The sequence below is a fragment of the Lactuca virosa genome, chromosome 2, assembly GCF_052849685.1.
Source record: "Lactuca virosa cultivar CGN04683 chromosome 2, Lactuca_virosa_CGN04683_v6, whole genome shotgun sequence".
Classification (NCBI taxonomy): Eukaryota; Viridiplantae; Streptophyta; class Magnoliopsida; order Asterales; family Asteraceae; genus Lactuca; species Lactuca virosa.
The window spans coordinates 60,014,047-60,027,310 of NC_136427.1; the positions used below are offsets into that span (position 1 = coordinate 60,014,047).

A 13,264-nucleotide genomic window follows, 5' to 3' on the forward strand; every position below is an offset into this window, starting at 1 on the left:
CCTTATGCTTCCCCAAGCTTAATCTACAGACAATTTAACAAAATATCACAAAAGTTTCGGACCCAAAAATTCTAGGGTTCTTCAAAATCCGAAAATCTCCATGGGAGGAGCTCCATTTCTTTTTGGGGAAGAAGAAACAAGTTAGGAGTAAAAGAAACATACCTTTTGATCTTATATTAAAGAAAAATCGAATTGAATTTGAGAGTGTATGTGTTTTTCATGTGCGTCGGAAATAGAAAGAGAGAGACCAGGGGAGAGATTCGTGAGATTTAAGAAAAAATGGGGAGAAGAGGAATAAAATCCTCGATTTTTTTTAATAACTCGTTACACAGTCGTGGAACCAAAAGATTAATCATTCCATGGTCGTGGAATGTTCTGATAGAGCCCAAAAAATTCTTCAATTTCAATAACGCACACTTATAAACCCTATAAAAATTAGTTTTAGACTCCTCTAATTATTCTAAGAACTTTGGAACATAAAAAAATGAAATAAATTGTCCGTACAAAACTTTTACAAAAGAAATGATGAAAATACCCCCGAGTTTCCTCTCGGGTAGCTGCCCTTGTTTAAAGTTGGTGGCTCGACAGGGACCCCAATGATTTGTCAAGTTTGGTACTTTGGATCCTCTCATTCCTCCACTTCTTCATTTTTTACTACAAATCCTTCATAATAAGGCTTCAAACGATGCCCTTTTAGCTTGAAAATCTTCCCAGTTTTCTCACTTATGATTTCTATTGCACCATGCTCAAAAACATAAATAACAACAAATGGTCCCATCCAATGGGACTGTAATTTACCAGGAGTTAATTTGAAATGAGAGGGGTAAAGCAATACCTTTTGTCCTTTAACGAATACCTTGTGATATATCATCTTGTCATGGTACGCTTTTGTCTTTTCTTTGTAAAGAAATTCATTCTCATAAGCCTCATCGCGGATCTCCTCAAGGTCTTGTATGTAAAGCTTCCTTTTCTTTCCCGATTTATCCATGTCCATAATGAACTGCTTAACCACCCAATAATCTTTACGTTCCATCTCAAAGGGTAATCGACATGGATTTCCAAAGAAAATGCGACATAGAGACATTCCAATTTGAGTTTTGAATGTAGTACGGTATGCACACAAAGCATCATCGAGACGATTACTCCAATCTTTCATTTTTTATTCAGTGTCTTCTCCAAAATTCTCTTGATTTGTATATTGCTCATTTTGGCTTGTTCATTCGCTTATGGGTAGTATGTTTTGGAGACTTTGTGAGTCACTCCATATTTCTTCAAAACACTTCCGAGCATATGATTACAAAAGTGTGATTCACGATCATTGATTAAGGCTTTTGAAACTCCAAATCTGGAAAACATGTTAGCCTTCATTAAAATCTATCACAATTTTTGAATCATTAGCACGAGTGGCTTTAGCTTCCACCCATTTAGAAAGATAATCCACAACAAAAAATGTAAGTAAAACTCGAAGAATAAGTAAATGGACCCATAAAATTAAGGCCTCACACATCAAAAATTTCACAAATTAAAATGGGGTTAAGGGGAATTTGATTCTTTGAGCTTAAGAAACCATATTTTGACACTTTCTACAGCTTGCACAAAAAATGTAAGAGTCATGGAAGATATTGGGCCAGTAAAATTCACTCTCTAAGACTTTTCTTGCAATTCTTTGAAGACCAAAATACCATCCACAAGCATAAGAGTGACAAAATGCTAAGATAGAAGATACCTCATGTTGTTCAATATATCCTCTAATCATTTGTTCAGCACAATATTTCCACAAGTATGGTTCATTCCATACATGCCTCTTGGCTTCCTTCTTGATTTTGTCTTTTTGCCATCGAGTCAAATTTGGTGGAAATTGTTTTGTGACGATGTAGTTCATAATATCGGCATACCACGGGGAAACTTTTGTTGAAAATAGTTGTTCATCCAGAAATGTGTCACAGATGGGAGTTGGGTAATCGGAAGAAACAATCTTCTTAAGATGACCAGCCACAAGGTTTTCTTTTCCGCTCTTGTCCTTGATTTCTATTTTGAAATCTTGTAATAGGAATAGCCATTGAATGAGTCTAGGCTTTGAGTCCTTCTTTGCAAGTAGGTACCAAATAGTTGCATGACCAGAATAAAGAATCACCTTAGATCCTAACAAATATTGGTGAAACTTTCCTAAAGCAAATATAATGGATAACAATTCTTTCTTAGATGTGGATTAATTGGCTTGTGCACAATCAAGTGCCTTTGAAGCATAGTATATGACGTGAGGAACTCGATCTTTTCTTTTCCCCAACACTACACCAACTACATGATTACTAGCATCACACATTATTTCTAATGGCAAACTCCAATTCGGTGATTGAAGTACTAGTGCTGAAATTAATAACTCCTTCAACTGATCACAAGCTTACTTGCACTCCTTGCAAAATTCAAATTCTGCACCTTCTTGTAAGAGTTCACACATGTGATAGGCTAATTTGGAGAACTCTTTGATGAATATTCTATAAAAACGTGCATGGCCAAGAAATGAATGTACCTCACAAACACAAGTGGGATAAGGTAAAGACTTAATGTTATCAATTTTTGCTTTGTCTACCTCTAGACCCTTAGAAGAAACAACATGAACAAGTATGAGACCTTTATCAACCATAAAATGACACTTTTTATAATTCATAACTAGGTTGGTCTCAATACATCTTTGCAATATTTTCTTTAAATTACCCAAACATTCTATGAAAGAATTACCATACACTGTGAAATCATCCATAAACATCTCAATGATTTCCTCAACATACTCTGAAAAGATACTTACCATGCACCTTTGAATAATGGTGGCAGCATTGCAAAGTCCGAAAGGCATCCACCTATATGCAAATGTTCTGAAAAGACAAGTAAAGGTATTCTTTTCTTGATCCTTCGGTGCAACGAGTATTTTGTGAAAACTGGAATACCTATCCAAGCAACAATAGTGTGTTTTTCCTGCTAACCTTTCCAATATTTGGTAAATAAAAGGAAGTAGGAAATGATCTTTCCGGGTCGAGGAATTGAGTCTTCTATAGTCTATGCAAACTCTCCACCTGTTTTGCACACGTGTGCAGATTAATTCACCTTGTTCATTCTTGGTAACGTTAATACATGTCTTCTTTGGTACAACTTCAAATAGGCTTACCCACTTGCTATACGATATAGGATAAATCATTCTAGAATTCAACAACTTCAGAGTGTCTTTCTTCACAACCTCCATCATTGGAGGGTTCAAACACCTTTGAGTTTCTCGGGAAGGCTTGTAATATTCTTTCATAAGGATTTTATGCATGAAAAGTGAAGGAATTAGCCCTTTGATGTCGGTTATAGTCCACCCAATAGCTTCCTTATATTCCTTCAATGTGGTGACAAGCTCTTTTTCTTCCTTGGTTATCAATTTGGTGGAAATGATCACGGGTAAAGTCTCTTTCTCTCCAAGATAAGCATACTTGAGATGCTTCGGTAAAGTCTTGAGTTCTAACTTGAGTGCCTGCATAATAGATGGAACATGTTTCTTATTAGATACGAATAATTTCAAATTTGGAACATCAAACCTCATCTTCTTCTTTTGATCCAGTCAAGATACAACTTCCATAATCTCTTCATCAATCTTGAACTGTTTTGAAAGTTTCTCCACTCCATCTCTTTGATTATTCCTATCTAGAACTAAAGCTAACACATCAAGATTATATAAATCAAAACACTCTTCAGTTAATGGTTCAATGACATCCATAAAGTTCAATGATGAAGCACCACTTGGATATTTCATGGCATCATAAATGTTAAAATTTATCACTTCACCATCAAACTTTATGGACAATGTACCATTAAAAACATCAATTTTGGTCTTGGATGTTTTCAAAAAGGGTCTTCCTAAAATGATGGAACTAGAACTTGGTGCATCATCATCACCCATGTCAAGAACATAAAAATCTACGGGAAACACTACTTCATTCACTTAAACTAACACATCTTCTAGTACACATTTTGGATGTACTAAAGAATGGCTAGCCAATTGGATTATCACCCTGGTCTTCTTCAATGTGCCAATATTTAAAGTTTTGAAAATAGAGTAAGGAAAAACATTGATAGAAGCTCCAAGGTCTAACATAGCTCGTGGAACATGAAGGTTACCTAACTTGCAAGGAACCGTCAAAACACTCAGATTCTTACATTTTTGAGGTAATTTTTTCTGTAGCACTGCATAAACATTCTCACTTACTTTGACAGTTTCATTTCCTTTTAACTTTTTCTTAGATGTGCATTATTCCTTAAGGAAATTAGCATATCTAGGAACTTGTTTGATGGCATCAATGAGAGGAATATTTACCTCAACCTTTCTAAACATTTCCATGATTTCATTATCTTCTCTTTCATGCTTTAACTTGCTTAATCTTGTAGGAAAATGATGAGGATTAACTTTCACTTTAACGAGTATTGCTTTTGAAGATGCTTTTGACTTCTCATCTTCTTTCTCTAACTCTATCTTTTCATCTTCCTCAACCATGCTTGGACCTTCATATTCTTTTCCGTTCCTGAAACACGCATTATGCTTTGGATTTTTCTCATTTTGTATGGGCGGTTTTCCTTGTGACTCTAATTTACTCATAGAAAGTGGCGATTTGAGTCATTTGTTTCTCTAAATCCATGATACTCGCCTTGGGATCATTTTGAAATGATTGATTACTTGTGGCTAAACTCTTGATAATGTCTTCCAAACACATTCCTGAACCGCTTGAGCTACTTCCTTGTTGCATGTATTGAGGTTGGAAATGAGATTGTTGAGGAGGTTGATGGGGCTAGAAATTTGGTTTGTAAATTGGTTGGTGATGTATTTAATTCTGAAATGGAGGTCTAGGTTGATAGGGTGGTGGCCTTGGCTGGAAATTGACACTGGGTTGATGCCAATTTGGATTGCTTCTTGGTGGAAAATTGCCTTGTTGTTGACCAGAAAATCCCATAGCTTGAACTTCTTCCATATCTTCTTGTAACATAAGACATATATCAGTGGTTCTTCCTACTTAGTTACAAACACCACAAGGTATAACTGTTGGTTGCACACCCTTATCCTTGTCAAGCATCATCACAACTTTGGTCAACTAGGAAAGTTGACTCTCGATCTTTGGTATAAAAATTTCTTTCGCTCCTCTTGTTGTGCCAGTGTATCATTCCTCCTCTTGATTTGTATGCTTGGACTCTTCAGCCATATTCTTTATAAGAGCTCTGATTTTTGTAGGAGTCTTGTCAATTATTGATCCTCCACTAGATGCATTAAGCAATCTTCTATCCCAAGGTGATATTCCTTCATAAAATATTGCAACAACTGATACTCTGAAATCCTATGCTTTGGACATCTTGAACATGATTTCTTGAACTGTTCCCAGTAAGTATGCAAGGCTTCACTTTTATGTTGCTTGATACCAATGATTTCCCTGTGTAAAACTAAATCTCTCATTCCACGTTGTGACTCGCCCCAGTGGTAAGTGATACAACCATTCTTTGGCTGAATCATGTAAAGCAAAGGGAAATGCCCTTAACTTGATTTGATATTTAGTGACTTCATGTAGCTTCATTCCCACTCAGACAACATGAAATTCCTTAAGGAATTTATGTGGGTCTTCATTTTCAAGACCACAGAATGTAGGAAACAAGTGAATGAGTCTGGATTTGAGTTCAAAGTTTATTGTTGCGGCATAAGTAATGTAAAATGGTTGTTGGGTAACACTTTGTGTGGATCATTTTCGAAATGTTTGTTCATGAGGTGGTACGGGAGGACCTTGATTGGCTCATTGGTGATTGCCTACTCCTCCTTCCATGATAGGAGTATGTATGGAGGTTTCTGGTTCAGTGGAATGAGTGGGTGAAGATGGCGGTGTATTTGAGGATGTGGTTGAAAGGTTTGATGAAGAACCTCCGGTTTGTTGTTATTTCTTTAAAAGTCTAGCTTGCTTCCTTCTCTTCTTCATAGATTTCTCAATCTCCAACTCAAATGGTAAAGGTGTACCTATACAAAAAGATCTTGGCATAAACATTTAGTATTACCGCATCCCCAGCAAAGGCACCAAGTTGTTTGAGTGTCAACCCAACAAATAAAGGGATAAAAATAATAATAATTTAAACACAAGTCACTGCTACTATATATATACTAAAGATAGTATAGAATAAGGAGGGTCGATCCATAGTGATACGAAACTTAATGTTTGACCATGTTTTAACATAACATATAACCAATTTTTAAAATGTGGTATTTGTTGACATTAAATAAAACTTCATAAAATAGATGAATTGAAAGACTAAAATTCATAATTTAAAGAACATTTCTGATTCCAAATCGTATTCAAATACTATGTTGTAAGTTCCAATGTGAAATCAACTCAAGTTCAATCTAGGTTGGTAATTAAGATACTAACATGTTCTAATATCTCCAAATTGACCAAAGTATTTTACCCAACACATGATCTTTAAGTAAAACTTCATTTATTTGATAAAATCCAAACAAGCTCTTAGATTAGATCACTAAAAGACCTTAAGTTCATGCAAATATTACCAACAATGTCGAATACTCCTCATAGTCTCGGGAATATGAACATCTAATAATTGATTACACAAATTTTGATTCCAGTGAAACCAATTAAGTGCTTGTTACCAATTACAAATCATAAAACATATACGAATTTCATCATTTGACTAGCAACCATGATATGAACCCAAATATCATTGATCAAGTGAAAAGACTACAAATCAAGTATATAATGAAGACCAAATCAGATATTACTAGATAAAAAATATGAAATCTAGTTCACATCACAATCTAACAACAAGTAATTAGGAACCTAGAATAAAAAATGGAAGGAAAAGTTAGCCACACATGGTTCAACTGAAATACAAATCCAACAAGTTTAATCCTTAAACAAACTTACAAAATAAAATAAATAGTGTTTCCAAAGCACTTAATTATGATCTATTCTTCCCAAAATCGCCTCCCGAAGTGTAAGTTTGAAGTTTTCTTGAAAACGGACGAAAACTTCTTTTAATCGGACGTTGAAAAATCCCGAAAACTGCTAGACTACGTTCCAAGACCGTGGAATGGTATGCCTTGAGATTCCATGGGGATGGAATGGAAAATTGATTGATATGTTTAGGACTCCATTCCACGACCGTGTAGAACCTCCCACGAATATCCTAAGCATGCCCAAATCCTCAAATGCCCATGAAACATCCACAAAAATGGTGAAAAGTGGATTGATCCTAAAAAAATGTCCCAAAAATACAAAATGCATGTAAAGTTAAACTAAATGCTACGCAATACTTGAATTAAACATGAAATGAATATCTAAAAAGGTGCACTTTATGCACCTAACAAAAATGGATCAAGGTGCATCAATCAAATAATGGAGTCAATGGTAGTTAGTCTTCACCAACTAATAAGGTGAGTAATTACTCTCTCTCTCTCTCTCCTGATATATATATATATATATATATATATATATATATATATATATATATATTTGTATGTAAGAGTCATGTATTCATGACAAAGAGAAAAAAAAAGAATAGGATTATATATACGATAATCCTATGTTAGATTGTGTACTTGTGGTTATACATTTAAGATCATGTATATGAGCATGTATGTATAACCAAAGTATATACAGATGTATAAGGAAAGGATAGGGGTATTATGAGTAATGCCCATAAGAGTAAATAAAGAAAGAATGTGATTATATGTATTATAATCCTATGTATGAGTAGATGATGAGAAAGGTAATTGTTGATACCTAAGAGATTGTAGATAGAGACAAAGTATGATTATATGTAATATAATCAAAAGAGTATGTGTGTGTATCTAGATATTAATGGTATTATGTAGAATACCTATATGTTAATAGACATAGATAAAGATTAAGTACTTAATGAGTTAAGTACTACATGTGTAGTAGAAGATCTTTTGATGAGATAAAAAGATAGATTGTGTTAGAACAAAGTTCTAGTAGGATCGATAGATTCTAAGCAGAAAAAATAATAAATGACGTAATGAAGAACACAGGAATGGTTTAACTTATGTCGAATGATTAGACTTCAACACCTCAGAAGAGCTCGATTAAGAACTTCGACTGTAGAGGTGTTTAGGGTTACAAAGAAATAATAATAATAATTACGACTGTATCTAATGCATACATGCATGCACTATTTATAGCTTAACCCTACATAACAATCACGGATGGACAGGCCCAATCCGGATATACAAAACTAAGCCCATGACGCAACATAAAATACCCAACAATCTCCCCCTTTGCGTCAATGGAGCCGAAAGCTCAGTTCGGTTGAGTTATAGAAGACTTCTTGACAGTCTTGAACACCTTCGGTATAATGGCCAATAGAGTATGACGAAAAGTGATATACCACTGAAGCATGTCCGTGAAGTTCTTCTTATCTGCCTCAGTGTTTTGCTTGCATCGATGGATGATATTAATTATGTGCTCTAAGCAGTTCGTTGAGAACATATTTTTATCAACAAGAGCGAAAAGAAATATGTTGGCTTCGCCTCTTGTGAACATCACCGTGAGATATTTAGAATCAATTTGACCCATCTTCATTTTGTTCACATCTCCAGGTTTTGCAGTTGGCTTTACGGTTGGTTTCTTCTTCAAAACTTTAGCAATCTCCTGATCCATTGCAGCAACTTCATGAATATAGGAGGCCAACATCCTCTTCAGATGATCTAGGATCGGCTCATATTCTTTCGCATTTGTGAGCAATATGTTGAACAACAAGATCCAATCATGAGGATTCAAGTTTGGAAGATCTGCCAGGGAAATAACAGAAACCGAGTTGTCTGAACCTCGGGTTATTTTGAAATTGACATTAATAAACTTCCCTGCAGGAGAAGGTTTCAGCACCTTTACAGTTGTAATCTTTTGAGCACTCCAAGTCAGGTACTGAGGCTGACCGAACTTGAGATAAAAATCGATAAGTTCACGATCAACCTGAGGGTGAGGTGAGGGAACTTGAACAGTCGAATCAAAGCAATGAAAAGTGAATGCCTTTCGTGTTATAGGCATATCAAACTGTGAGTCCCTCGAATTCTCACAATCAAATGAAGCTACAGGTTCCAGCCAGTACACGCTAGGAAACTCTATCGCTTCTTTGATGAGCGTTTCCTTTGTCCAAGGAGGAAACAAGGCCTTTTTGCAAACTAAGGCATCTTGCTCTTCCTTGTTCTTTCGCTCCCTCTCTTCTACTTCCTTTGCAACCCTAAGAGTTTCATCCAATTCATTATCCCTTTTCTTTCGTTTCAGGGCCTCGGCAATTGTTTCTTCTTCATCACTATCATCAGCAAGTCCCTTCTTCTTATATTGATTTCCAGAACCCGAAGCTTCATTACCCTTCGGTTCTGTTTTGACAGTGACTTTCGGTTGAGTTGACTTAACACCTTCTCCCCCTTGTTTTGGAGGTACGAATGGCTCCGAAACACCCTTCATTTCATGTAAAAGTGCAAGGGCAGGAAGAAGCTTGGAAGTCAGGTGATTCCGGATGGTCAACGTAAGAATCAGATCATGAGCACTTAGAACATTGTTTAGCATATTCTGTACATCACCAGCACAACTCCGGAAAACAGCACGCTCAGTCTTCAACAATGAAATCCCCCTTTCAGCTTGAGCCAATTGAACCTTCTGAACTTCAATGGTAGAGGTTTGACGGGCAAGATCCTCCCTTAATGCGCTCTCCTTTGCTAAATCAGCATGGAGTGTTTCAAGGCGAGAATTCACTGAGCTTAGAAGAGAAGTGTTCTCAGCTTGAATTGAAGAACGAACATTCTCAAATTTGGCTTGCTCCTCTTGAAGTGACTTTGATAAAGAGTCAACTAAAGCGTTCACTTTAGCTGCATTCTTATCAGCATGACTGTTGAGGGATTTAAGAAAAATCTTGGAACTGTGAATAAGTTCTGCAACTTCAGTTGTAGCCTTCTGGCAAGAAGAGGTTGATGCTTCAACTGCCTGCGTGGATTTGTCAATGGCCCTTGTATACTGCTCAAAAGCAGTGTCCAAAAAAGCCTTGAGCACCACATCGTTACACGTCTTGGTAGAGGCAACCAATTGATCAAGCTTTTCATCAAGACTCTGCACTTGTTGTCTTGTGACGGGAGCATCTTCATCTTCATCTGTGGGAAGCCGATAAGGACTGTAATAGTTTGAGTCAAATTCAAGATTGGCACCACCGAGAGTATCACCAGAATCTGTTGAGGGTGATGGTGAAAGAGGTTTGGATGTAACAGGAGGTTCGGTTTCAGTATTAGCCCCCGTATTAGATACGTTGACATTAACTGGAGGTTCGGTTGTAGTGGTGGTAGTTGCTTGTGAAAAGATAGGAGGTGGTAAAGGAGTGGTAGAGATTGGTATGGTACTAACTGGTGGTGGTGGTGGCACATAAGTGGTGGTTTGAGATGTAGGAGGAGGTGGAATGGGAGCAACCAAAACTGGAACAGTAGATTTCGGTGGAGATGGAGGAGGAGTTGGAATCTTGTCATGAAGTTGTTTAGTAGGAGTTGGAGAACGGGGAGGTGTATTACCTCTTGGTGAACCATGAGGCTGAACTTCTTCTTCCTTATCTGCCGATCGCTCCTCATCATGTTTTGAGCTTAAAGGAGAGGGACTTTTGGATTTCCTTGCCATCTTCTTAACTTTCTTTGGAGCCGAAGAGTCAGCCTTTTCAGCCTTTCGTTTTTTAGACTTGATAGGCTTAGACAAAGGACTTCCGGTTGCCACTTTCTTGGTAGTTGCCCTTTTTCCTCGGTTGGCTGGCTTCTCCACAGCATCTAAAGCAGCTTGTTGTTCAGGTGTCAGTTCTCTTGGTCCTTTGGGAGGAAGCTTTCGGTAGTCAGCCATCACTTTACTTTCGTTTGACACACACATGTACATTGTTTCAGGTATGGAACCATTGTGAGAGAATTTGGTGGCATCTGAAAAGATGATCTTTTTCGTATGAAAAGTAGCCACAGAGGAGACCAATGCATCCTTCACGACTGGAATCTGTAAAGTGTCAATTTCCCTTCGAGTGACGATGGTCCAGAAGCGACCACAGGAAATCTATGAATATCTCGTCGATGTGTTGAGACTTTGCACCAGTTACGACCAAATAATCAACCCATAATCGAGGTTAATGCCATTGTAGAGACCATAGAGAATGGTCAGAAAAGCCTTACTGGTACCATCTGACCCAGCAACCCTCTCCGCTAAACCCTTGTTGATAAGAGTTAGTAACCCATTCCATTGCGGCGGTAAACACGATTTCTTAAACTTCGTCACTGTTGTAAGAACATCAGTGTACCCCATCTCATAAAGCATTGTAAACAGCTGGGTAGTGGTGACAAAATCAGGAGAGATAACAGAAGCATCGACGGCAAGCTTTAACAGGGAACATAATCTCCTTTTCGAAATCGATGCCTTGTGAGAGAAGATTTGAAAGTAGATCCTCTCCTTGTTCTTGTCATAGGATGCAGTAGAATAGACTTGGGATAGTAGAGACAGATTCCATCTGCGTGAGTGCGATAACCAGAGGAGAGTACTTGATTCAACAACGTGGAGCATGTACGAATCATACAAAAACGGGTTCAGTTGAATGATCAAGTTCTGATTAGGTTTGATCACAAGCAGTGATGATGAAGCAATTTGATCTTGAACAGATGATGATTCTGCCATTGTTAATGTAAGAAAGAAGATGAACAGTTGCAAATCGCCTTGTGTATTTGAGAGAGTTTGAAGAAGGTAAGAAGGTACAATTGGTGTGAGAAACCCTTTATATACCGTTGCCAGCAGAGAGAAAGTATCTTCGTGATGATGATACGATCACTGAAACGTCGCCTGAAAAAGCGCGATGTGACAGGTTGGTTACCCCAGGTAGACGTCATCAAGCGTGGGTTTAGGGACTGTTCAAATTCACGCGCCCAAAATCTTATCCACATATCGTCTTTTCAAATTCACTTTCGCTCCAGATGTTATAAGAACCATTTTCGCGCCTAAAGGAAACTTTAAACGAGCCATAAGGAACATCAACCAGAATTTTGGAAAATCACCAAGTATTTTCGTGTAAGAGTGCCAAAAATAAAGAAATAAAGCAAAATGTGTATAGGATGTGAGTGATGTCTTTAATAAGACATAAAGCAGATGATTCCAGGCAAGAATCTCTTCTTTCAAAGTCAAGAAAGACTTGAAGTGCTTGCGTGGTTCCCCGAGAAAATACGATCGAGTGTTTGTAAAGAAACACCGAAAGGATTCTTTTAAATAATAGTTTAAAGGGTGGCTTATCTTCAACCGAACATCGATTCTTAACATAAGACCGAACGTTGGATGAAGTACTTGTGAGACCGATGTGGTCTGTTGAACAAGTAGGTTGGATATAATTTGTTGTGACCAAAGATGTTATAAAAATCTCAAAAACAAAAACAAACTGGATCTTTTTGGGAAGAAATGCCTTGGTGTTAGACAATTTCATAAAAGACCATAAAAAAAAATGAGATTTCGTTAGGTAACAAGTGAGATCTTGAATATTTAATATTCACCGTCAATTCATTATTGGTATTGAATTTTGGGTCTCACTTAGCACGTGGTATACGCATCTAAGATCATAAACACAGATTTTGTGTAACCATAAACCTCAGTGGTAATATCTGAGAGTCTCAAGGGTTACCTTGTTGAAACGAAAGTAGATGGAGAACGCAAAGGAGGTGTTTTAAGAACCGAAAGTACCTCTGCTATATAAACGTGACAAAGCAGTAAACTCTTAACTCATTTGAGAAGAGTAAGGTAGCTCAGGACTTGAGTGGATTTATCAGCCTGATTGGGAAGAAACGATAGGTATAGATCGAATCATTAAGGCCTACCTCCTAGTCTTAGAGGCTTCGGTCTACATGCAGCAGCATGCTTCTAGGGACACTTAACTAGTGCATATCAAAATAATCATACCTGCCCTACCTCCAATTTATGTAGCAATGATGTACTTGGTACCTAGCAAAGAGAATTAGCAAACAAACAAACCACACAAACAAAACAAACAATACAAAATAATTAAGAGAAAAATAAAAGAAAAAAACTTTTCGAATTTGGAATTTGCTAAGAAATAATAAAGAAAAAAGAAAATAAAAACATATTTTTGGATTTTTAAAGTTTCTGAAAAATAATAAAAACAGAAAATATTTTTGGATTTTTGAAGTTTCTGAAAAATAATAAAAACAGAAAAATAAACAAAA

General features: G+C 36.9%; 2 protein-coding genes across 2 annotated transcripts; both read right to left on the minus strand.

The window, feature by feature from the left end:
- Window positions 1-628: 628 nt before the first annotated feature.
- On the minus strand, window positions 629-1,156 carry LOC145157443 (uncharacterized). The gene has a single exon (XM_079076481.1). It carries the CDS (start codon window positions 1,154-1,156, stop codon window positions 629-631), a length of 528 nt encoding a protein of 175 aa, XP_078932607.1.
- A 201-nt stretch (window positions 1,157-1,357) lies between these two features.
- LOC145157444 (uncharacterized) lies at window positions 1,358-3,934 on the minus strand. The gene is made up of 5 exons (XM_079076482.1): window positions 3,605-3,934; window positions 2,982-3,508; window positions 2,740-2,858; window positions 1,727-2,166; window positions 1,358-1,498 (listed from the first exon to the last, which is right to left on the minus strand). Exons 1-5 carry the CDS (start codon window positions 3,932-3,934, stop codon window positions 1,358-1,360), a joined length of 1,557 nt encoding a protein of 518 aa, XP_078932608.1.
- Between the last annotated feature and the right edge of the window lie 9,330 nt (window positions 3,935-13,264).

Coding starts and splice junctions, on each gene's coding strand:
- LOC145157444 (XM_079076482.1), bottom strand. CDS start 3,934: ATGGGTGATGATGATGCACCAAGTTCTAGTTCCATCATTTTAGGAAGA. Junction 2,859..2,981: donor ATTTACCAAATATTGGAAAG/GTTAGCAGGAAA, acceptor ATTTGCATATAG/GTGGATGCCTTTCGGACTTT. Junction 1,499..1,726: donor GATATATTGAACAACATGAG/GTATCTTCTATC, acceptor TTGATGTGTGAG/GCCTTAATTTTATGGGTCCA.
- LOC145157443 (XM_079076481.1), bottom strand. CDS start 1,156: ATGAAAGATTGGAGTAATCGTCTCGATGATGCTTTGTGTGCATACCGT.